Genomic DNA, 22,869 nt, shown 5'->3' on the forward strand with positions numbered 1-22,869 from the left:
TGGACTTTGATTTAAGATCTCTGCAGGAGTTTATGGTGTATATATCCTAAGTGGACATTTTAATAGGCTTTTACTTTTTTCATTGTATTGTGCAATGTAAGCAGTAATCATAAATTGTAATAATTATAATTTGTTGCTGCCGGCTGAAACCCTTGCACAGTACCTCTGAAATGTCAAGTTTTCACACACAGAAACAGCCTTGGAGGTTGACCATCACTGCATGTGTGTGGATTTGAAGGGATTTAACAAATGGTGGTTTTTGTTTTTTCTCAATTTGGCAAACTAGAAGAGTACACTCGGTAAAGAGCAGATCTCCGCAAGGCCTGTTATCACCAAATGACATGAATAACACTCCAGTGTCTTAAGTCATTTAATGTGTTGTCACTATTCAAACCATTTAGTCTCTACTGACATATTTTGTGTAGATATGGCATGACATTTTACTCACAAAAGTCATACAGAAAAATATTTCAGTTGACATAGTATTTATTGGAGCCACAAAGTCCTAAAGGGACAAGGTTGGGGGAGGATGGATGGGTCAAACAAATACAGGACTTTCACCTGCAGGAGACCGCTGTTTGTGTCCCATGTAGAACCATTAGTCAACATTGACTTATTTTAACATAAGTCAGTAACATATTTAACATTTTTAACACAATGTTTTTTAATGCCTATTTATCATGCATTTATTGTGCTTTGCAAGCTTTACTTACCACTGTTGATTGCTGGTGACGTGTAAGTGGTATATTGTGACTGGTTCTGCTAATGTGAACGGTGTATGCACTGATGCTCTGCACAAATGAAGTTCCTAACGGATAAATAAAGTTCTTTGAATTGAATAACTTATGTAATGTATCTGATGTAACTAACGTACATACCTACCGGCAGGTTAGGAGGACTGAGCTGTCAGCAATCAATGGTTGTATAAAACACAGCAGGCAATAAAATAGGTTTTTCAGAAATTGTGAATCACTGCAACCAAAATAGGTCCTTCAGCACAAAGTCATAAATGTGCATAAAATATTAGGCTGATGGGTCCAGTGGTATGCAAGATTAGCTGCAAACACAAACACACATGCACACACAGACAACCAAATGCATGGAGGAGATAATAACTGCAGATTTCAAGGGGAAGACGTTATTAACCAATCATTTACTTTATTTCAAATTGGATTACAGGTCCCAGAGTTTCCACAGGTACCAAAAATGTCAGGCAGACTTTTTAGAAACATGCATAAAATGATGCACAACAAATCTGGAATGTTTCTATTGGATGGAATGATGCAGCCATAAAACAACATGAGAGTCTTGGGCTAGAAAATTTCACTCAGCGTAAACATCATAAAGCTTTAATTAGGAGCTGATACAAGATGATACAGAATACTGTTTAGATGACGCTGTCAAATATCCACAGTGCGTTTTTCCAACCTTGAATCTACTTCTTTGGAAATTAATGGGGGAAACTGGCTGTTAAGGAGTTAATATTATGTTGGTTGTTTTACCAATAAAAGACAACATTACAGGTCAGATTGACATGTTGTGTGTCTTGATTAATATTGTTTTCCCAGGATAACAAAAGCTAAGCATTTGCATTTGAGCTTGTTCCCATTTGTCTTCTGCCTCCTGTATTTTTTATTTATATTCACTCTCTTTACTCTGGAAACTGCCATCAGGCTCAGAGGCAATTTACAGTACCTTTGAACACGTCCTTAACGGTACCATCATGCGTCCATCAGTGCCACAGTGAACACAATTTTATTACTCAATTTGATTCCATACAAGGTTCATTCCCCACATTTTTTATGCATCGTGGGCTTAGCTCAGGCAGAAAATAATCTGGACAGCGAGGGCTCTGTATTACGGTTCAAACAGGATAAAGCACTGACAAATTTCGGTCCAGAGGACTAGTGAGCAGGGAGGACAGGGAGAAAGAGAGATTAAGAGCTACACCATTATTTACCTCCTCCTCTAAGGTGCAGGATACTATGTCGTTTATAAATGTTGGTAGCTGTTATTGGTTACCTTGCAGGCTTTTGGGGAAAGAGAAAAGGAAAATGAAAAAAAAAAAGAAGAACTTTGGGAAAGACCCGGGAGGGGGGGTTCGATACAACTTTAATAATGCGTAGCAGGAGCTAAATGAGCCATTCTGCGGTACTTTAAGACGTCTTCACTCCACCCACCCCACCCTCCCCTCTCCGCACCCTCCACCTCACCCCCTCACGGTCTCGGGGCCTGAATTATTAAAAGTGTTGTTTTCCCTTATTGCATTGCAGCAATGTGCCTCGTTGCTAGAAGTGAGCTGCACATTCTGGGGCTTGAATGCTTAAAGTGACCCACCTCCAATGGCAGAGCCAGGGGAGGAGGCCAGAGAGCAGGCAGAACCACATATACACACAAATACATGTATCTAAATAACCTATAATGTTGACACCACACCGAGATGGTTTTCTTCCATTTCGTTTCTCAGATATTAAACAGGATCTGAACAGAAAGCTTTGTGAAAGGGATCTAACTATATTATGCTGTATTTCATTATACCACATACAGCTTCAAGTAACGATTATTTGCAAGAGAATATGGTGATAAATGCCCATCACAATTTCCTTAAGCCCAAGGTGAAGTCATTAAATTGTTGTTTCCTAGATCAACAGTCCAAAACATGTTCCTTTCACTATCAAATAACACAATCAAATGCAGCAAATCCTCACAACGGAGTGGCTGAAACTAGGGAATAGCTGGAATTTTTGCATTAAAAAGGACTTAAACGATTAATCAACTATTAAAACACTTTTTCAGTCAATGTGTAACTTTATATGAATAAATTATTTCTCACATTAATGCATTTCTAACACCAATAATGACTGTAAGTTTTGTTTTTAGATTCACCCAGATGAATTGTAACTGCGGTGTGGGTTACTCATGTTGCAGTCAATTTTGGATTGCTATAGGCCTTTTATTTAAAAGACAGATACTGGCTGTACTAGTGAAACCTCTGTCTCATCTTATCAAGTTGTTTTTGTTTGTAGTTTAGTCCTTACATTTAAATTTTCTTGAAACAGCTAAAACAAATCTGCCATCTTGTTTATCTCAAAGGCATCACATTGTTGAAACTATTTTATGAAATCAAGCAGAAATCTGCCATTTTCTTTCTTGTTTCAAGATGCAGACACTCGAAACAATGTGATTTCTATGTGAAACTGGTTAAGCTATTCATTTGTTTTAGGAAAATCACTCAAAGATAGACAGACATGGCTTTATAAGATCAAGAGTTTTGCAGTGCATCATCTCTGGATAAGCAGAAATGATAAATACAAAACTTTCGGTGCAGAGCGCTTGAACTGATTCTAATTTCACAAGTTTTTCCCATTTCATCCATTTTCAGAAAAGTTTGAAAAATTGTGAAGTTTAAGGTTAAATATTGGCATGTAGAATAATTTATTAGCAGATTCAATCTGAAATATTGGTAGCAGCATCAGCCTTGAAATCTATGTTGGTCAAACTCTCCATGTATGTCTGCACTGAGATAAAAAAAACAAGAGAAGATCTGACTTGCAGCCAAAAGAAAACTGAGCCAGACTCAACCAGGCATTCCTTACTTAATAAAACAATACCCTGTCTTCCCTTCTTCGGCTCTTACAGGTATTGTACATGCCCGATGATTTGCCTGTAGTTAAATGCCTGCTCTGAAATGTAAGTTTTAAAAAAAGGAATTTCAAAGTTGTACATAATGCAAAGTAGACTGCAAGTTGCATTCCTCTACCCCTCCTTGCAAGCCACACACATACACCCACACCAATGCAGACTTTAATCACACAATTAATAATTAATCAGAGGTTGGGCTCAATGCTGTCGAGTCTGCAGATGAGAGAAAATCCAACTGCTGAGAGAGGCCCTAAAAAAGCAGGATTAACAACCAAAAAAAGGATTATCAACAGTTCATCATGAACCAATAAGCACCATGTATTCAGTTAGGGTTAGATTTAATAAAAAGGAAGAAAACTACAGATGATCCAGTGGCGCAAAGATGCAGAGTTTAATAATTTTTTTATAAACAAAAATAAAAACCCACTGGCTCTACAGCTCTGCAGAGTTTGTGAGGGGGGAAATGAAGCTGTCTCTTCTATGTGACATTTTCTACATGCAAATATGGAAAATTTGATTATATGCTCTGTTCGCTGCATGTAAACACCATTAATAATACCATAGTAAACTGGTGATAGAAGAATAGGTCAGGGGGTGTCTTTATTTTTTGTGCATGTTATCTAACAGTAAAAACACCCGGTGCATTGATTTTAATGTATTACACTGCTCTGGAATTGATCATAACAAACACCAATAATCATTTTGTTCAATGTATTTATCCCCATTGATGTATTAAAAAATTTCCAATACTGTTTGCAGAGAGATCCAAGTCATTAGTTAATGTCCTCTTTTTTTCTTTATTAGTACTGCAAGCTCTGTGTTTCCAGTGTTGCAGCAGAGAGCAGTGTTTACCCAGCTGTAATTACAACATGCACAATGACCTCATTCTGCTGTGTCAGTAGCAGTAATGTATAGCCCTTGATCTTAAACTGCAAAGAAGAATGGTATGCACTTATTTTCAATATGCTGACAACATTCCCGGCATTTTTTAGACATGGCCGTGACGGCGGATCAGAATTTGATATAAGCACTGGTGCTCCTATTCAACTGACAAGGTCTCTCTGCCTTAATATGCATTCAATAATGTGAAATGATATTAGCTGTAGGAGCTCATTGACTGTGCACTTGGGGTCTCTCTGTGTCTCTCTGTCTCTGTCTGTATCATGCTCTTTATCTGTTCCTCTTCCACACACACACGCAAACACGCACACACAGAAGAAATGGAGAAAAAAAGTGGGGGGAGGCTTGAACCGTGGATAGCAACAGCAGCAGAGCAATCACACTGAAGAAATGCCCCCCACGCCTGGCCCATTAATAACAGTAATACGCACACCGCGCCCAAGCCAGCACTGCCGAAAGCACCACTGACACTTTAATGGGCATTTTTTACTTTTGTTTTTAAATAATGCATGTGCTGCTTGTCAGCACTGCTTCACTCCACCCCTGGTGAGCCTTTGCAGCATTCCTTTGTGCAGAAATTACAATGGGGACCTGTGTTTTCTGTGCTGCCTACTCCATAAGCTGCATTCATCACATACATGGGGACATCGGTGTGCAGTACATCACACTCTTGGGGACGTGTGTGGGCATGCATGCATGTGTGTTTTTGTTTCTGAAGGCCACTCATTGGCACTGAGCTAATTAAGAGTGTCGTTGAGAGGGTGGACTGTGTGCCGAGGCTCAGTGGCAGTGGACACAACTTACAATGGATAGTAGTGTTGATGCATTTTACAGAAGGCTTGACAGTATGCCAGTGTTGTTGTGTATCTGTCATATGTCATATGCTGTTAGATTTTTTTTCACCTTTAACTAGCAAAGCCTCATGCCAAAATTAACCGGGAATGCCTAATAATGAAATTAACTAAAAAACCAAGCCTTGGAATATAAACTTATTCAGCACTATTCCGTTCACCCCACCTGTCTATACAAGAATGGTTTATAAAACAAAATTCCCACAAGCCCAAACCCTTTGTGTCAGCAGTTTGACATACCGAGGCCAGTTGAGTGAAGAGCTATGAGAACGGACAAGAAGTGAGATTTCTTTTTCAATTACAGCTAAAATGTTGGAGACAATATCAGAAGAGAGAAATAGTGAGTATCATTGATATGACCTACATGCGTCATGAGGAACATGGGATGGCTAGACTAGGTTTCTCCCCCTCAACAGGTTATAAACAATTTAAATATTTTAATATATAATATTTAAATGTATATTTTCTTATACAAAACTGCCTAAACAAAATACTGTTGAATTCAAACGTATCTTGATGAAAGAAACTGAGGTAGTTCAGTGCACTGTAATCTTGATAAAGGCTCTCTTTCCGATCTGGTCACTCATTTTCATATTCTTGTTTTAAGGACCTGTTATAAACTGCCGTTAGGTGAACAATTGCTTTGGTGGTTTTGTATTTTGAAATTGTTGGCAAACTTCCTGTTTGTTGTTTTATTTATTTATTTATTAATTTTTTTGCGTAAAGTAGCTCTTTGCTGTGTGCTTGTTCCAAATTGAGAATATTATGGGTTTCATTTGTCTTGTGGTCACACATTGGCCCCTCATGCTAATTTGATCCATGCAAACTTTATCTTTGAATTTGGATAGTAAACAGAAACAGAGTTTTACTTTTACAGAAAGAAACTCATGATGCATTCAGTGACAGAAGTTACTGTTGGTCCTGAATTTACATCAGGACTTCAGCTCTCTGTTAAGATTAAAAATCTCTTTTTCAAGAGTGTCCTGACCAAGACAAGCAGCAGCAACATCAGTTCCACACTACACATAAAACAGAATATATAAAATAAATGTCAGAAGATCAGTTTTAAACAATATAATATTGGAAACTTATCATGATACGGCTTGTTTTTGGATGCCATCTGGTTGAATGGCATCAACCTCAGGAAAGTACATATCGTACAAACTCAGTTGCTTTTTTGTAACAGCAGTGCGATGCAAAGCAGAACATAAAAATTGTATTTTAAAGTAAAAGAGAAAAACTTTCATATGTATCAGTGCCTTTTTAAAATTGGTTTACTATCTCTTAGACTAATTGTGACTTTTTGATAGTAAACTCTGAAGTGCAACCTTTTCAAAACCAGTATCATGAGTATCAAGAGTAACCATTTTATTGTATATTGTGTCATGTTTAAGCTTGTGCAAGAAAAAGAGTGCTTGATGAGAGGTTTTAAGTGATGATAAAATATTTAAAGGTTTAGGCTCTGACACTTTCTTTTTTTGAGGTTTTATATTTTTCTCCTCTTTGCCATCTTCTGTTGCACCTCAAATGGTTATTTACTATATTTTTTCTATACTGTGTTGTTAGATAGGACTGGCTCAGTTGTGCAACTTTATTGATTGTGGACAAGCTTTCTATCTATATTCATCATTACATCTACTGTATGTTCAGTAAACCTCTGAAATCAATATTTAGAACAATCGATGATGTGTTCTGTATTATTTCTGTGCAATGAATTTTCCTTTTCTTTTCTCAGAGAAGAGTGTCTTTCTGCTAGAGTGCATGCAGTTGCCCCTGGCTGCTTCCTGTCTGTTTAAATGACGCCTACCTGTGTTTCTTTGTGTCCCCGTAGGAAACACGTTGTGTAAGTCAGGAAGCATTGCTGTCTTCGGGAACGTGGTATACAGCGGACTGCTGAACGATCACCTCTGGCATTTGGGAGTGCCCCTCTTTACAAGACTGGTAAGAGCAGCAGGCCCCTGTGTGCACACTTACCTCCATTTTGTCACAAGAGTTTCATGTGGTTCTGTTGAACCCAAACAGGCTTCAGGTGCAGAATTCCCCAAAGTCTCTAATGAGCTGCTTTTGATGTCTACTCTGTTGACATGTGTTAGTTGAAGTTATACTCCACGTACAGGATGTGACATTCCTCTGCTGTGGATGTAAGACTAAGAAACCCCACCATATCTAAGCAACATATCAGACTCTCTCGCTTCATGTAGGAAAGTCACATGTGAGGCATAAAAAAGATGTGTCTTTTCTGGCCATAGTAGTAGTAGTTTTATGACATCAACTTAAAGCTTTTAATTAAGAGCTGGAGCAGTTGAAGCCTGTGTTTAGAAGCAATGCTACTGTCTATCCCTAATTATCAAAGGGAAATTTAATGTTTGTTTTATGCTTACTCTCACTGGAGCTGGAATGTGAGCTGCCATACAGAAGAGATTCTTGTGAAAGACACAAACCATGACCATAACAGAGCAATTTTCCTAAAGAAAAAAAGAAAATCAGCAAGCAATTTTGGTCGTATTAATTACCCTCTTTTCGAAGCGGGTCCCAAGTTTTCATCAATGGTTATTATTGATTAAATCTGTCGTTGTAGCTGTCATTTATGCGTCGGGAATTACTGTTGATTGGTGCACAAGGGTTGCATATAATTGGGTTACATTAAATAGATAATTCAGCTGATCTCATAAATGTCTAATGTGAAGGCTTGTATGATTATCAATTAATGTCAAACGGAGATGCAAGAGGCTGTTAGGATTCCAGTTGGGTGTAGTTGTATTTCAAGTGGCAAAGCTACTGAATGTCTCTCTTCACAACTGCAAGAGCCTGCAGCTTGTACAATGAAAAAAAAAATATATATATATTTATATAGTGTATGTGTACAAATATCGTGTATAACATGTACAGTTATGAATTCAAAGGAAAACTCAAACATGCATGTACTGACACACACAGCACACACTGTAACCAGGAAACAAGTCTTTGAAAGATGCAACAAATGAAAAAGACATCAGACACGACAGCTGACAGAGATTTGGGTTTCAATTAAAACAGAAGTTGTTTTTAAGTTATTAGTCATAAAGTCTATCAAGGAGGAAAATAATGAAACCAATATTTTCATAGCTCAAAAGTCTCATCATGGCACCTTCTTAAAAGAATAGCATTTCATTTTTTATGGATGGTGGTGTTTCGTACTGCTCATTTGATGAAAGTATAATATGTTATGTAGCTCTTTAAGAGCTTTGTCAATCTGAGAAAAATACCCTAATGATGTCACAGTAATGTCAGAGTTACTGCAGCATGGGCTTGCAAACAAATTTGTAACAGAAAGCCTTGTTACAAATGGGAGGTGTGGAGTTCAAAACATGTTGGCATTTACAAAGCAGGAAAGATCTAATGAAAAGACACTGCAGGGTTGCATTATGGGAAATGTAGGACACTGTGTTTTTGGAGAGTTTTTTTAACTGTTAAGTCAATATATATCAGTCTCTGCTGTTTTGATTTCAACTTCTCTATTTTTAATCTGTCTCATGCAAGTCCCTCCACTTTATGGGAGTTCAGTTTAGTTCATCACTAAATTGCTGGTGTGTGCCTTTAAGTCTTCTCTACACAAATGATGCAATTTGTGTCAAAATTGCACCCTTTCCTTTCAAAATCATAAATTAGTAAAACCAGTACACACACAAGTTATACATACTGTTGGAATCAGTGCAGTGTTTTCCATATATCAGTATCTCTGGCATTCACTATGGATAGATGACCATTAATTGAAAAAATTATATAAATAAAATCATATATAAAAAACTAACTAACTTTTCATCCTTATAATCATGTTTAGGCCTTGTCTCCTAAATCAAAAGTTATCCGCGTAATTGTCTATACATCCATGGTTAGAGTACAACAGAAGTGATTTGATTTAGATTAAAATAAATAAATCCAACATAGACATGCAAAGACAAAAATAAAAATACAATAGATTTCAATGAAAACAAAAATGGCCATGTAACAAAGGTTGTATGCACAACCTTTAAGTATGACACCGGACAAAAGCATTAAAAGTTAATATGCACTGCTTATTTTCAAACTCCTAATATTTCTGTGTGCATGAACACACAGATCAGACATGTTGCTCACGTTGTGAACGACCGCTGTCTTGGCGTTAACAACCTCTGTGTCCCTTCTTGGACCGCAAAGAAATGACAGGGCTCACAGGCTGCAGGATCGCTGGTTTAAGTGAAAGGTGCAACTTCCCGCTGTGACAGAAAGGCGTGGCCTTGTGTAGCACTCTGTGTGCCTGCTGCCAGCACACCAGGTCTGCCCGGCAGTGGTACCAGCATGACACGCAGCAAGCCTTCACATCCCCAACACACAGCCCCTAATTACTGCACAGCCCTGCCAGTTTGCAGCCCTGGGCCAGTAGTGCCTGCTCAACGCCAGGGTGTAAACACTGCATTATTAACACTACATACAGTCTGTGCACAGGTCTATGTTTAATATACTCGATGTATGTCTACATGAAGGCGTTACTTTAGTGCGATTCTTTACGTGGAGCCATACAATAGATTTATTGTTTCACAGACAGTGAGCTCCAAAATCACCAGATGGGCAATTTGCTGCGTATAGTGTAATGTATGCTTACAAATGATGTTTAATGATGTCTTCCAGGGCTAGGAAACAAAACATTACAGTTTTCAAGGCTAAATACGCAGGCAATGGCAGAATGCTTGAGTTAAAGGAATAACTAAAACCATGAATTTCCTTGTTATTTTATGCATATTTATTGACTGTCAGGATGTCTTGATGGCATAACACAATATGTCCATTACAGTGCGTCACGGCCCACCCATAAGCTAACTTATCACCCATTCAATTTTATTTCACAAAATGAATACAAAAATAAAGTGCGGTTGAGGCTTAAAACCCATACACCCATAATCCATACCTGCTTATCCTGTGCAGGGTTGTGGGGTGCGGGAGCAGGGTATTCCCCAGACAAGCTGCCAGTCTAACATCGGGCTGACATATTTATAGACGGACAACCATTTACACTATTTACACGGTGCCAGGAAAATCAAGTCCAGAGGTCCAGATCTCTAAATATATCAAACATTAGTTTAGGGGTTTTTACAGTCCGTTGTGCAACGTTTAGGCCAGCGTGCACAGCACACCAACAGGATGTGCAGGTCTTGAGTTGAATGCACAACATTATCCTTTGAAATTGTTAATTTTAAATTACTTTTAGTGGAATCATTGAACTTGTGGAATGTTTACTTAAGTCCATAACTTAAAATAACAAAAATAAAAGCCCTTATGTTGCACCTTCAGGGTACCTTCATGGGGAGCAGCTTTGGATGTATAGGAATTATCAAGAGCAGCGAGTGTGTACAGGAGTTGGCTTCCCCAGCAGTCATGTATACAGGTTTGCAGTAATCTCAGCAGCAAACAAATCGGGGGTTGTACAGCTATGGAGAGCCCCAAGGGGAAAACATGTCAGTCACTAGGCGCACTGCTTAATGTAAGCTACACTTTGTCACAGTACTCAAATGCCACAAAAAACAATCTTAATATGCTGCAATCTTGATTCTTAAGAAGGGACGGAGAGAGAAAGGACAGAAGAAAAAGGTCCATAAACTTACATTTTCATGTTGTTTTAGTGCAGCATTTCAGAACAGAATCACTCTGCACAGCCTTACTTTCATGATGTGCAGTATTTAGTATAGAAATGTCAATACTTACCTGTGGAGCTGATGAAGACAGATAAAACGAGCAAAGCTGAGGATCCATGTCAGCGAGTTGTAAAACAGGTCACTCCATAAAGTGAAGTGTGTCATTAGAGAAAAGTAACCTGGGAGACTCAGGATGGAACAGCATCTCTTCCTGTCTTCCGCCAACCAACCAGGTCTCACACCACCTGAGACCAGACAGCACAGGGCTGAGTGTTTGATGAATGAGGACGATAGGTCGAGCTCGTCATAACTATAGCCCAGAACTCCGGTGGGATTCTGTGGGGTTGAGAGTGAGAACTCGGGGGAAGTCAGGCTCATTGTCTCCTCTGTTGTCTTTGTAATGACAGAGATCCGAGTGTAGTTTGACAGAAGATGCTCTGTAAGTAGCAGCACACTACAGAGGGGAGGTGAGATCATCATAAAATATTAAGAGAGACCTCGAGTCAGTGAGGATCGGAGACAGACGGACATTTTAGGCACAACGCGCTCTGTGTGAGGCCTTCACTTCCTCTTCTCATTGAAAGCTCTGTCTTTATAATGGTTGCCAGAGTCTCTGGGGAATGTCTAGACTATGGTGAAATCTAAATGGTTAGGAAAGCCACTTGCATTCTTGGTAAGAAGCGTGGAGCATGGGAGAATTGCAGCTTGGGAGGGAGACAGGAAGCAGGGAAGACCAGGTCTGTTCCCTGAGCAGCGCCATCTTAACCCAAATTCCATTTTTCATCTGTAATTGAAGGAGATTCCTGGAAAGGAGTTGTGGGGATTATATGATGCTGAAATGCCCTCAGATTCTTATTTTCTACCTTATTTCCTAATCCCTCCAACCCCAAGTGCCCTTAGCTTCAGACCTTGATGCTCTCTGTCTACATCCACACCACCTCCACACCACCCCCGCCTGTCTGCCTCTTTCCCTGCGGTCTCTCTCTCTTTTTTTTGCCTCCACCCTTTTTCCTTTCCTCCCTCTCTCCCCTCAGTTATTTATGAACACGACTTGAAATAGACTTTAGTATTTGATAAAAGCGTGATCCTTAATCCGAGTTGCCTGAGAAGTGCATTTCATTTTTATTTCCCATCAGAGATTGATGGAGGAGTGGGGCGGTTACCCACTCTGTGATTGCTAATGTAAATTCATTGGGTTCTGGTGGACATGTATAAAGATATGGAGGGCTTGTATGTGCATGACAATGCCACAAATAAGAGATGTGTAGGCAAAGGCTGGATTGTGATGTGACGGATAGGTAAACACAGAGGAGCGGTCAAATAATTTTATAATATCTGTCTTGATTTATCAAATGTGCAGGTCTCTTCTAAAATAAACCAATCTTCTGAAACATCATGATATTTGCGAAAATCACTAATTGCGATTCTTAGACTGCCTTTATGTCGTTTCATATTTCAGCGTTCACTTGTGCTTTCCTGAAGGAGGTGGAAAAATAAAATGGGTGATAAATTTAAGATGACAGTTACGCCATATGAATGAGGCCCCTTGTGTATCAATTCGCTCAAAGCCAGCTGCAAATTTAACTCAGTCTCCTTATGTGGCAATTACTGATGGGTAACATAGCCTGAATATATCTGCTCTGTTCATTACGGTAGTGTTCTCTATAGCTGGCAAATGTTCTTTAGGATCCTACAGCAAATTAGCTCATCCCCCAGGACGTCTTTTATTGGATGATCCGGCACCAGAGGATGCCGCAAAAACACTCGAGCTCTCCGCAGCCTCCCCCGGTTGCCACAGGGTTAATATTTAAAAGCGAGAGCTCCCAGTCGTGTATTGATGATATGTTTTGAAAATTGCTGAGGCAGGCTCATTGTTACAGTGCTGTCTAGAAGATAGCCAAGCCTACCCCCTCCCTCTCCCGTTTTCCCCTCCCCCTTTACAGCCGCCAGATGGAAAACACACTAAAGCATGTAATGTAATATAGCTTGGCACACAAAGGTGTTTCACAGCAACTTCATCTGGCCTCTGATCTGTCTTAAAAAGGTTTTTACCAAACACACTCCTGGTCACCACCCTATGAGTTTGGCTGTGTGCACTGGGGAAATAAAAGAAAATGCACTGGCGCACACACATGAAGGCAGCGAACATCAGCAGCTAAAAGTAGAAAACAAGTAAAAAAAAATAGGCTGTGCCTCCCAATTGCCTGTGGCATACTTTAAGGTTTTCTCTGAGATCCCCCTTTTTTTTCTCTTCAGCATTGTCTTCTTCTTCTTCTCTTCAATGAACTAAAACTGCCACAACTTCAGTGCAACATCTCAGTCACAGACAGTGAAAAGAAGAAAGAGGAGCAATCTGTTAGTCCTCCAGTATCACCAGCATCATCATCAACACAAGCCTCTCCCCCTCCTTCCCTCCTTCTCCCCCCCTCTTCCCCTCCGTCTTCCCCCCCTCATCCCCGCAGAGCTCTCCACCACGACTCCCAGCTTCCTGCCTCCCCCCTTCCTCCCTCACCCTCCCAACCCCCCACCCCCACCTCCCTGGGACGCTGAATTTTACAGTACCGTCTGCAGGATCCCGGTTTGTTCGGCGCACTCCTCTATGCAGAGCAACACGGCTCCGGTGGAGGAACGCTGGAGGCAGCTGTCAAGCGCAGGCTGCTGCTGCTGCTCTAGTTGAGCCTCGGCGCCGTACCGACTGATTTCACATTCACCAATAAGAGACGGCACAGTGGGGAAAGAGAGAGAGAGCAGAGAGACAGAGGGAGAGTCTCGAACTGAGTGGTGTGGAGAGGCAAGTGGAGTGGAAGAGTGTCAAAAGAAAAAAGAGGTTACAACACCTCCCCAGCTCTCTTTCCTTTCTCCCATCTGCTTCCCCCCCTCTTTCTTGTGTTGGCTCTGAGGAAGAAGAAGAGAAAGAAAAGGGGGCTTTTAAAAATTAACTGAAGAGCAAGCTGCTTGTAGAGAAAGAAGCGAAAGAAGAAGAAGGGGGAAACCTCAAGTCAAGCCCCATTGAACAGTTGAGAGGGAGGGCTGCCTCAGTGGAACAGGGACCAGTAAAGCTCTCTGTCCAATCGCTCGGACTCCTCTTGACACCCACACTGGCTGGACTGGTCCCAGTGCTCGGCCCTTCTCTCCTCCACCCGCCTGCCCACAACTGTCCCGCATCCACCATGATGATGTACTTTTGGGTGAGTACCGGACCACAAAGTGTGGATCTCTTTTGCGCTCACACTGCTCCGGCATGGGCAGAGAGTTGGTGTGTATATTGTGTGTGGCGTATGCGTCAGAGTGTGTTTCAGCCCCTAGAGTATGTACAGTGTGTGTGTGTGTGTGTGTGTGTGTGGTGTTGCACCTCCCACATGCATGAACAGAGCTTATAGTTTTCCATTTCCGTGTGTTTTACTGATGCTGGATGCTGCAGCCAGATGCTATAGAGGCCTGCGTGTACGAGTCGGATTTCTTCAGCCTTTAAATGAGAGAGGATGTTGAAGTGCGGTTGTTACTGAAACTAATACCTATAATAAGTATTGTTATTCAACTTCGTGACTACCCAGCATGCCGCATGTCTACCAATTTAAACTATATCTCCGATTTAACGCCGGCGTCTGAGAATGAGCTGCTCAGGGTCTTCTGGGGACACATTTTGATTTCCTCGTCTACGCTGTGGTTCAAACGCTTTTTGTGATGTTGTTGTTTTTGTTGCCCATACATCTAAGTCAGCCAGAATTCCTCCTATTTTTGTCTTTTCATAAATTAAGCAGCATTAAGCGCAGAATGAGGATGATTACAGATTCTTAACCAGAGCTGCTGATTAATTCAGTTTGAGATCATGTATGATTAGTCAGATTGGTTTTGTCTCCTCTGTGGTTTGTATTCTCACCGCAACAATACCCGCACAGTGCTCGCTGTTTTTGCGTTTACACACTTTTTTTTGTCCTCATTTTTCACTGATGCACATTGCTGATCATTTTAATCCTCCGCTGTTTTGCTAACTTGTATTTTGTACCTTCATAGAAATACAAAGTAAATTAAATTATTTTTCGATGCAACACATATTTCCAGCATTGCCACTGTAAACAGTTTGAGCAGTAATGCAGTTACAGATGTGTTTCATGCAGACTGTATGTGTGTGTGTGTGTGTGTGTGTGTGTGTGTGGCTATTGATCGTGAGTTCATATTTCTGGAAAGAGATCATCTTTTTTGGGGGGAAAGTTATATTACGTGGATGACTCCATTATGACTTAATACTTTTTTTTACATGGAAGTGAGAGCTAAACATGAATTACAAAACCATGTTAAGTATGCTATGAATGAAACAGCACAGGGTATTGATTTAAAGCTCAGATTTCTGGAGAGAGAGGATGTTTTGAGGCCAAAGTTACTCTGTGGAGAAATGAGCTCAAATCTGAACCACGAGAAAAGTTTGCTTTTTTGTTTTCAAGTACATTGGAAGTGACAGGAAGGTGTGTGGTTTCCAAATTATGTCATAACGAAAGGGAAATAATAGAGCGTGTGGTGTTGTGTGTTTTTTGAGGCCTCACTCCAACACAGGCCTCCCTGATGCTCAAAGCGCTTCTCTTGTGATGTATCCTGGGCATTGATGCTTATTGATAGGGGCTCGTCACTGTCTTCTGGCCTCTTTGAAGGTGTGAGCTCTGAGCAGCTCACCTTTTTCCACTTTCAGTTTGATCATTAATTTGCCCTGCAGCCGGTCGGAGCGATGACCACACACAGATGTAGGCCGAATAGTGTGAAGCAGTAATGCTGACAGTTTACAGCCCTGTAGGCTCATCGGTGTGACAGTGGGCCTCTTGTCCTGTAGTGGGCTGTTTCTCTCAGCATATCTGTTATTTGCTGTAACCATAATTAATACATGACTCCTTATTTTATCATTTCCCTCTATAACTCTAAAATGGATAATGATGTCCTTTTTGCTTCAAAGTAACAGAATACCTGATTCCTGAATGATCACAGTGGCAAAATGTCCAGTGTTGATGGTAAAGCTTTGCTCAAAAAAGAAAAAAGTTGTGAATATTTCACTATTTTGAGTCCAGGCTAGCTACAGCTAAGATGAAGACTACATGTGAGGTAAAAAGTAAAAGTATTAAAGTTCTAAATTAGTATTTAGAATACCTCAAACAAAAATAAAAAGGTGATATAGTGCTAAAATGATAAGTCAGTTACTATATGTATGTACTATATGTCATCAACAAGATGTTAACTGACATCAATTTAGGTAACATATTAATTGTTTATGCCATTTATCAAGTAAAACTTACTGGCTCTAGCTTCTTAAACGTGAGGATTTGCTGCTTTTCTCAGTTTTATATCATTGTAAATTTAATATCTTTGCATTTTTTTGAACAAAAAGAGCGATTTGAAGGTGCCACCTTGTGCTGTGGGAAATTGTTATGGGCCTTTTTGACAATAAAATACATTGTGTTGACTAATTGATTGATGAAATCATAAGAAAAATAATCAAAATATTTGTTAGTTGTCCTAAAACGTGATGTCAGACTGGATAGGTGTAAATTCAGGGGATGGATATCAGTGTTTGGGAAACTTTAATATGAAAAAAAAACAAAAAACATTACAGTGATGGTGAATGTGCTGAAACAATTACAATGATCAACAGAAAATAAACCGACAACAATTTAGATATTCTGTGGTTCCAATTTTTCAAATGTGAGGATTTGGTGCGTTTCACTGTTTCGTATCACTTTCAATTAAATGTCTTTAGGTTTTGGACCGTTGGTGTGACAAATGCTTTTTGTCCTAATCAATTCTCTTTTGTTGTCAATTCTGCTGTATTGTTAACGCTGTGTGGTGAAGCTGAAGACAATTTTCCACATTGTGGACAATAAAGTTCTTTAGTCATAACAAAACAAGCAATTTGAAAACAAAGCAGCGTGTTTTGGGAAATTATGATGGACCTTTTTCACAATTTTGTGACATGTAGACTAAATAATGTATCGATTAAACATAAAGAACACAAAACACAAAGAAAAATAAGCAGAAAACAGATTAATGGACTAGAAAAAATTAATAATTAACTCATAAATAGACTAAAAGAATGAAAATGAATGTTAGCTGGTGCCCTAATATAATAATGGAGGCAGTGACATAACCTTTTGACTGCTAAGCCAGTAAATGACAAGTGAGAACAGGCAGGAGTTATACAATTTTCGAAAATATTATGGTTTGAACTTCACACGACACTGCGGGCAGCACAGTTATAGAATTATGGGCGTCTTTAGATTTTGCTGCAGACCCTTCGATCAGCATCTATTCAGCAGCAGAACATTTGCTGGGCAATGTGAAGTGAAACTATTTTGTGTTGAGTATTGCGCTGCACATGTCATTCCTGAGAACAGTAACTTCACAGCCAGTGCTTGATCAATGATTTACCACCCATCCCTGTTATCTACAGAGTGTGTGTGTGTGTGTGTGTTAGTCGGCCAGCGTTTAGCTGCGAGAGGAGGGCGGGACCGCCTCCTGTTTGAATTGCAGGTGGTGAGCATTACCTGCGGTCCCTCCGGAGGCCTGTCAGCCGCGCATCAGTCTGGGGAACCTGCAAGCTCCCCTCATTAGAATATTTATTCACCAAGCAGATGTTCTTATCCAGGGCAATTACCTTTGGCTTACATTTCCCTGTTGCCCACTGATATAGATGAATGTGTGTACAAAGACGTCCCAGGTTATGCATGGGGCCCCTGGGTGCCACCCACCTTTCTCCCCCATATGCATGGCAGGCAAGCCAGCAACCCTTAGGTCTGCCACAGCACAACCCAAACCCAACCTCAACTCCACTGTGGTAATTGGAGGAAGTGGAGGCGACATCTCCTGCGATGGCCACACAGTGATGGAGAGATGGCCTGTATATCATTCTCTCCACCCGGCTGTTCCTTTGCATTAGAGACAGAGAGAAAAAGGGAAGAGGCATGGAGTGGAGAAACCATGCATGCTTCTGTCCTCCCTTCAGTGTGATGAATAATTTAGCAGTGCAGGGCCCTCGCTGTCGAGTAGAGATGGTGGTAATGGGGAGACTGGATATATATGGCATGGCAAGGAGCAATGGTTTACGTTAGACTTCCCCAACCAATGCACTCAAGTGTGCCGCAGGCTGTTCACATGGTGTGTTTGGCTTGCATTAATCCATTGTTTTTATCTGCAAAAGAAATACAGAGATGTCCACAAGCAGAAGCTTAAATATCAGGAAGGAGCCAGTTTCAGGCTTTGGAGCTGTGGTCATTAGTGAGAGTGGATTCCCCTTAGGCAGACGTTCAATCAAAGCTGTTGTGATTTGGTCTTATATGGTGCATTATATTGCAAATTGTATCAGTAAGTTAGATTTTCTTAGAAGATGAAGAATAGCCTGAAGCACTCTTACATCTGCCCTTATTGCACACAGTGCATATACAGTATGTACAGCATGTGTTGTGGTTACAATGCATGCATATGGTCTCAGCCTCTGGTGAGACATTATAAACCCACATGGAGGCGTTGGCAGCCTAAGCTGCAGAAGATGTTGAAATTCATGGCGGACGGTGTATAGAGGCAAAGCTGATCAGCCATTCTGGGCGGGAGGGCAGCGAGTCCAGGCCGCCGGTTTCATATTGCAAGATGAAGTGCTTGCGATCGTTTGTTAATGTATTAATTGATCTGTGTCCTCAGACAGGCAAATCAGGAGTAGTGTCACGTAGACTCTTTAGTACTCCCCGAGACGCCTTCATTAGCTGCTGCTGGCCAACTCTCCACCCCTATTACAGGACCGCGTTGCCCCACACTTTACCTGACTGCTGTAATAACTTTAGACATTTCTATCTCCCCGGCAAGTCCTCCGACAGCCAGAACAGTTTGGGGGCTTAACATCAAATGTGAGGTGTTTCTTTGAAAGGCTCATCCTGCAGGTGATTCACTCCAGGTGTCACGTGGCGTTGTTTTGTCTGCAAGTTGTTGCTCTCCTTTTCTTACAAGTTTCAGTAACGGCTGTTGCAATCAGTCATTAACTTCCAGCTCAATGTTTTATAATCTGGAAGGCACACATGCCTTTGTAGCACAGCTGATGTAACAGCTCTGCTGCAAAGCTGAGCTAAGGAAGCAGTGGAGTCAGTATATCCAGGAAACGTGTTATCTGTTTAACCACTAATACCAATGAGAGTCAAGCAACTTCATCAGGTTGTAAATTCTATCCTTTTTCAGTGTAAATCTGTCAGCGAACAAAATGAATTCAGAAAGATACTAGTAGAAATGTATTTTATTTTATTTATTTATTTTCTTGAAACCCAGGCCCCACCCTTTTTTGGTCTGTGGAATCATTAGCAATCAGTAGCTTAGTAGCAGTAGTAACAATAATTCTGTCAGCTTTTGGTCTCTTCCCCTTGGGGCTAATGGGTCTAGATCCCAGCTAATTGTGATTAGGCCCTGACAGCTGGTTTTACTTGCAGGATTTTCACACCACAGTCCTCTTTGATATTAGCTGCACAGCTGATAAAGAGATTAGATACAGGAGGAGAGAGTGGATGGAGAGGAGGGGGGTGGGGGGTGGGGTGGGGGTGGGGGGGTGTTCTTAAACTACAGAAAGACACCTACACGGGGGAAATCACTGGCGAGTTTAGCAGAGGAAAATAGATCCAGACGCAGTAAAAGCCTTGCGCCCGCTTATTGCACCTGCTATCATTAGCGCTTTTGTACACATGGTCAGCCTCCCAGGGAAAAGTCATTATCCAGCTGTGCCGTTATTTTTCTGCTGTTTTCTCCTAGTGGAGTGTGACTTCAGGGCTATAGCCAGCGCACCATTTAATGCCTCCAACACAATAAAGGACTCTAGCCTTAATGATGTGGGATTGGATGGCCATGCCTCAGGTTGTCCAGGGGCTTGTGAGCTGTTACTACGAGCGGCCATTTTGCCTCGCCGCTGTCGAGGCTCCATGTCAATTCAACTCCAGCCATTCCAGAGGAGGCAAAAATAAAAATCTGATTTAATGATTAACAGCGGTGGTGTTGTTTAAATGCTCCTCTCTCTCTTCAGGAGAATGAGAGAGTAACGGAGTGAAGCTTGAACAGCAAAAACAATGAGGAGTGGTAGAGCTGGTAGAGTAGTAGGATGGAAAGTTGCCAGCGCACACTGACTTGCCAAAATAACACGAGGTGATATTGTCTGTTTTTCCTCTCGTGACTGAGCGAACAAACCCGGATGAGTGAATCACACACAAAGGGATGTGTGATTATGCAGAATAATGTTTTAAACTAAAGCGAAGCAGACATTTTACAACTTACTTACTTCGAGAATTAAATATTAAGATTGTGGCTTCTCCAACAAATGATGATCCAAATAAACTGGAGCGAAGGTTCAAAGATTTTGCCCCATATTTCATGACATCTTAAACCTAAAAACAGACATAATTTGAGCACTGAGCACTTTTTAAGATCATAGCATGTGTCATTTAAGCCTGGGAGGAGCAGAAAAACATGCATATTGGCAATTTAGACGCTATGGCCCAAAATTCCCCTTTCAAATGATCTAGTAAGAATTTGCTTCTCTCAGCACTGATTTGTTGGCAGAAGTTCCTTTTCTTCTCCTCTTTCAGTTTAAAATGTACTTTAACAGAAGTATCTGTTTAAGTGGGCTTTTCCATTGCCAAATGCCATTCAAAGTAATTATTTTTTGCAGTCTTATTTATTTATTTTACTTTCTGCGGTTGGCCTGTTGCGCAGTAACTCCAGAAGTCTCTCATGGCAGTCCTTCATCCTCCTCGGCAGCGTTGCAGCAGAAGGCGTGTGCATTGCTAACACGCCTGTGCCATAGATATGCCCTGAAGTGTCAGCTCTCACATAAGGAAAAGATTGGAGAAGCCCCTGTGAGAACGGCAGCAACATATCCACTGGCAACCTGCCACGCATGATAAGAAAACCACTCCTGCCCTCTCTCTCACAGCAACAAATGTAATTTGTGCTCTTTCTACTATTTTGTACTCAGTTATTCAAATAGAATCATCAAGTTGAACTCTTTAGAAACAAAACTGGCTGGCAGTAGGTTTTGTGGTAATCATAATGTATTTTTGAGATTTAAAGTAAAATAATCAAAAGCAGAGCCGCAGTGCCCGCAACCAATGTCAGAGTTTACACACCCAAATCTTTTGGAAAAGTTTTTTTCCGTTTCCATGTATGTATATTCATATACAAGAATTTGTATTTACATATTTTAGCGTATATTAATGTAAGCAGCAGGGGAAATTCAAACAGTTATTCTTAAGTCTGTGGTATGCCTGTAGTAATGAAAGCAAAAGTATCAAGGTGCAAATGTTCTATAGGCTGATACAGCAATGAAAGCAATCATTTAAATTAGCTAGAGGCATTAAGTTTAATGGGAAAATCCTCCAGGTGTAGTTGGGTAGCTAAATATTAAAAGTGTACAGCAAAAGTGATCCAACCACATATAGGTGGTAATCTCCAAAGACTGCAGCAACTATAGTCATATCCACTTGTCCACTGCAGTTTTTCAAACATTATACGTGTTTATCTTTACGGTTGCAAAGGCTCTATTCAAAGCTTGTTATATACTCTTCTCAATCAATCTCTGGGAGTATAAACTCCCTGTCACGTAAAAAGGGGTTAAGAAACAGTGTGGCACACAGGCTGTAAAATTAATGGCAGGAGAGTGACATTAGTGTTATAGGTTATTGACCGATTTCATGGAATTTATGACCCTAATCGAGAGGCAGTGTCAAAGGGAATGAAGCAAATAAGAGTGGTGCTGACAGCAGGGCTGTGCAGTGGCCACTGGACACCACAATTTGAGCCTTCCCAGTAAATTGTGGCTTGGACTTTATAAGTCTCGGTGGAGGACCCTTTCACTCCAGCTGCCTGGGTCCTGAGGCCATGCCCCGGGCCTACCTCTGTCCTCCAGGTCAGACAGAGCCTGGCTCAGCGGATGATGAGAAACGTTACTTCATCTCACCTCATGTCAGGCTTGAACTCTCTCGGTGTCAACGGGTGTCTATGTGTGAGTGTTTATGTGCATCCACAAATGCGTGTATGCTCCTGTCAGTGTGATGTTGAGTGTGTTTGTTTGGGGGGAGGTGTTCTCATGTAGTTTTCATGATCATTATATAATCTGCTATATGTTTGTAGCTACCGGTGTCTGTTTCCATGCCCAGTATGAGCTTGTCAAAGCCCCTGTTTAAGCTTCAACAAGAAACAGAAATATTTAGCAGTGTGCAAAGGGCCAGCGCATAAACTGATTGAACTCCTACTGATAAATAATTCCCAGTTAAAACACTGTTGACACAAATGTCATTTTATACCCAATATATATACCGGTGAGAAGATTTTGGCTAAAAAATCCAAACAACAACTGTTTGGTGTTTTGTTTTGTGTTTTAACGTTTAATGCGTGATCAACACTTTGTGCCAAGAGTACCTACCTACCAGACACAAAATGGCAGACCACCGCAAGAGCACCTCCGCAGTGGACAGGAAATCATGTGACGTCTGCAACTGCCATTATAGCCACCATTATGTCTGCATCCAGGTCCCTCTCCTTTCTGCACCAAAATTCGCTTCCTCTCAGTGTCAATGGTCTGTCAAACCAGAGCCCACAGGCACCATAAATAGAGGTATATGGCTGTAATAAATGCAACTTATACCCATTCCTCTGATGTTTAAAAATCATGTAGAAAAATGCACAAATCTTGCCACACAATCTTCACAGTAAGACTTTTTCTTCAGTTGTCTGTACATCCATGGTTACAGTGCAGACACTGACTGCTAGTAGGTAATACAACTTGAGTTTTCATGGAGTAGATTCACCTAAATGCAACAGGTAAA

The 22,869-nt window shown here is 40.8% G+C and overlaps 1 protein-coding gene across 2 annotated transcripts in view; it reads left to right on the forward strand.

Moving 5' to 3' along the window:
* Positions 1–22,869, forward strand: part of LOC123961410 (RNA binding protein fox-1 homolog 3-like) — a 496,038-nt gene that overhangs the window by 375,906 nt on the left and 97,263 nt on the right. For both annotated transcript variants that reach the window (XM_046036780.1, XM_046036789.1), the window contains exon 7: positions 7,225–7,334. In XM_046036780.1, coding sequence (XP_045892736.1) covers positions 7,225–7,334 — 110 coding nt within the window. The remainder of the gene's footprint in view (positions 1–7,224; positions 7,335–22,869) is intronic.

Source organism: Micropterus dolomieu, linkage group LG02 (assembly GCF_021292245.1).
Source record: "Micropterus dolomieu isolate WLL.071019.BEF.003 ecotype Adirondacks linkage group LG02, ASM2129224v1, whole genome shotgun sequence".
Classification (NCBI taxonomy): Eukaryota; Metazoa; Chordata; class Actinopteri; order Centrarchiformes; family Centrarchidae; genus Micropterus; species Micropterus dolomieu.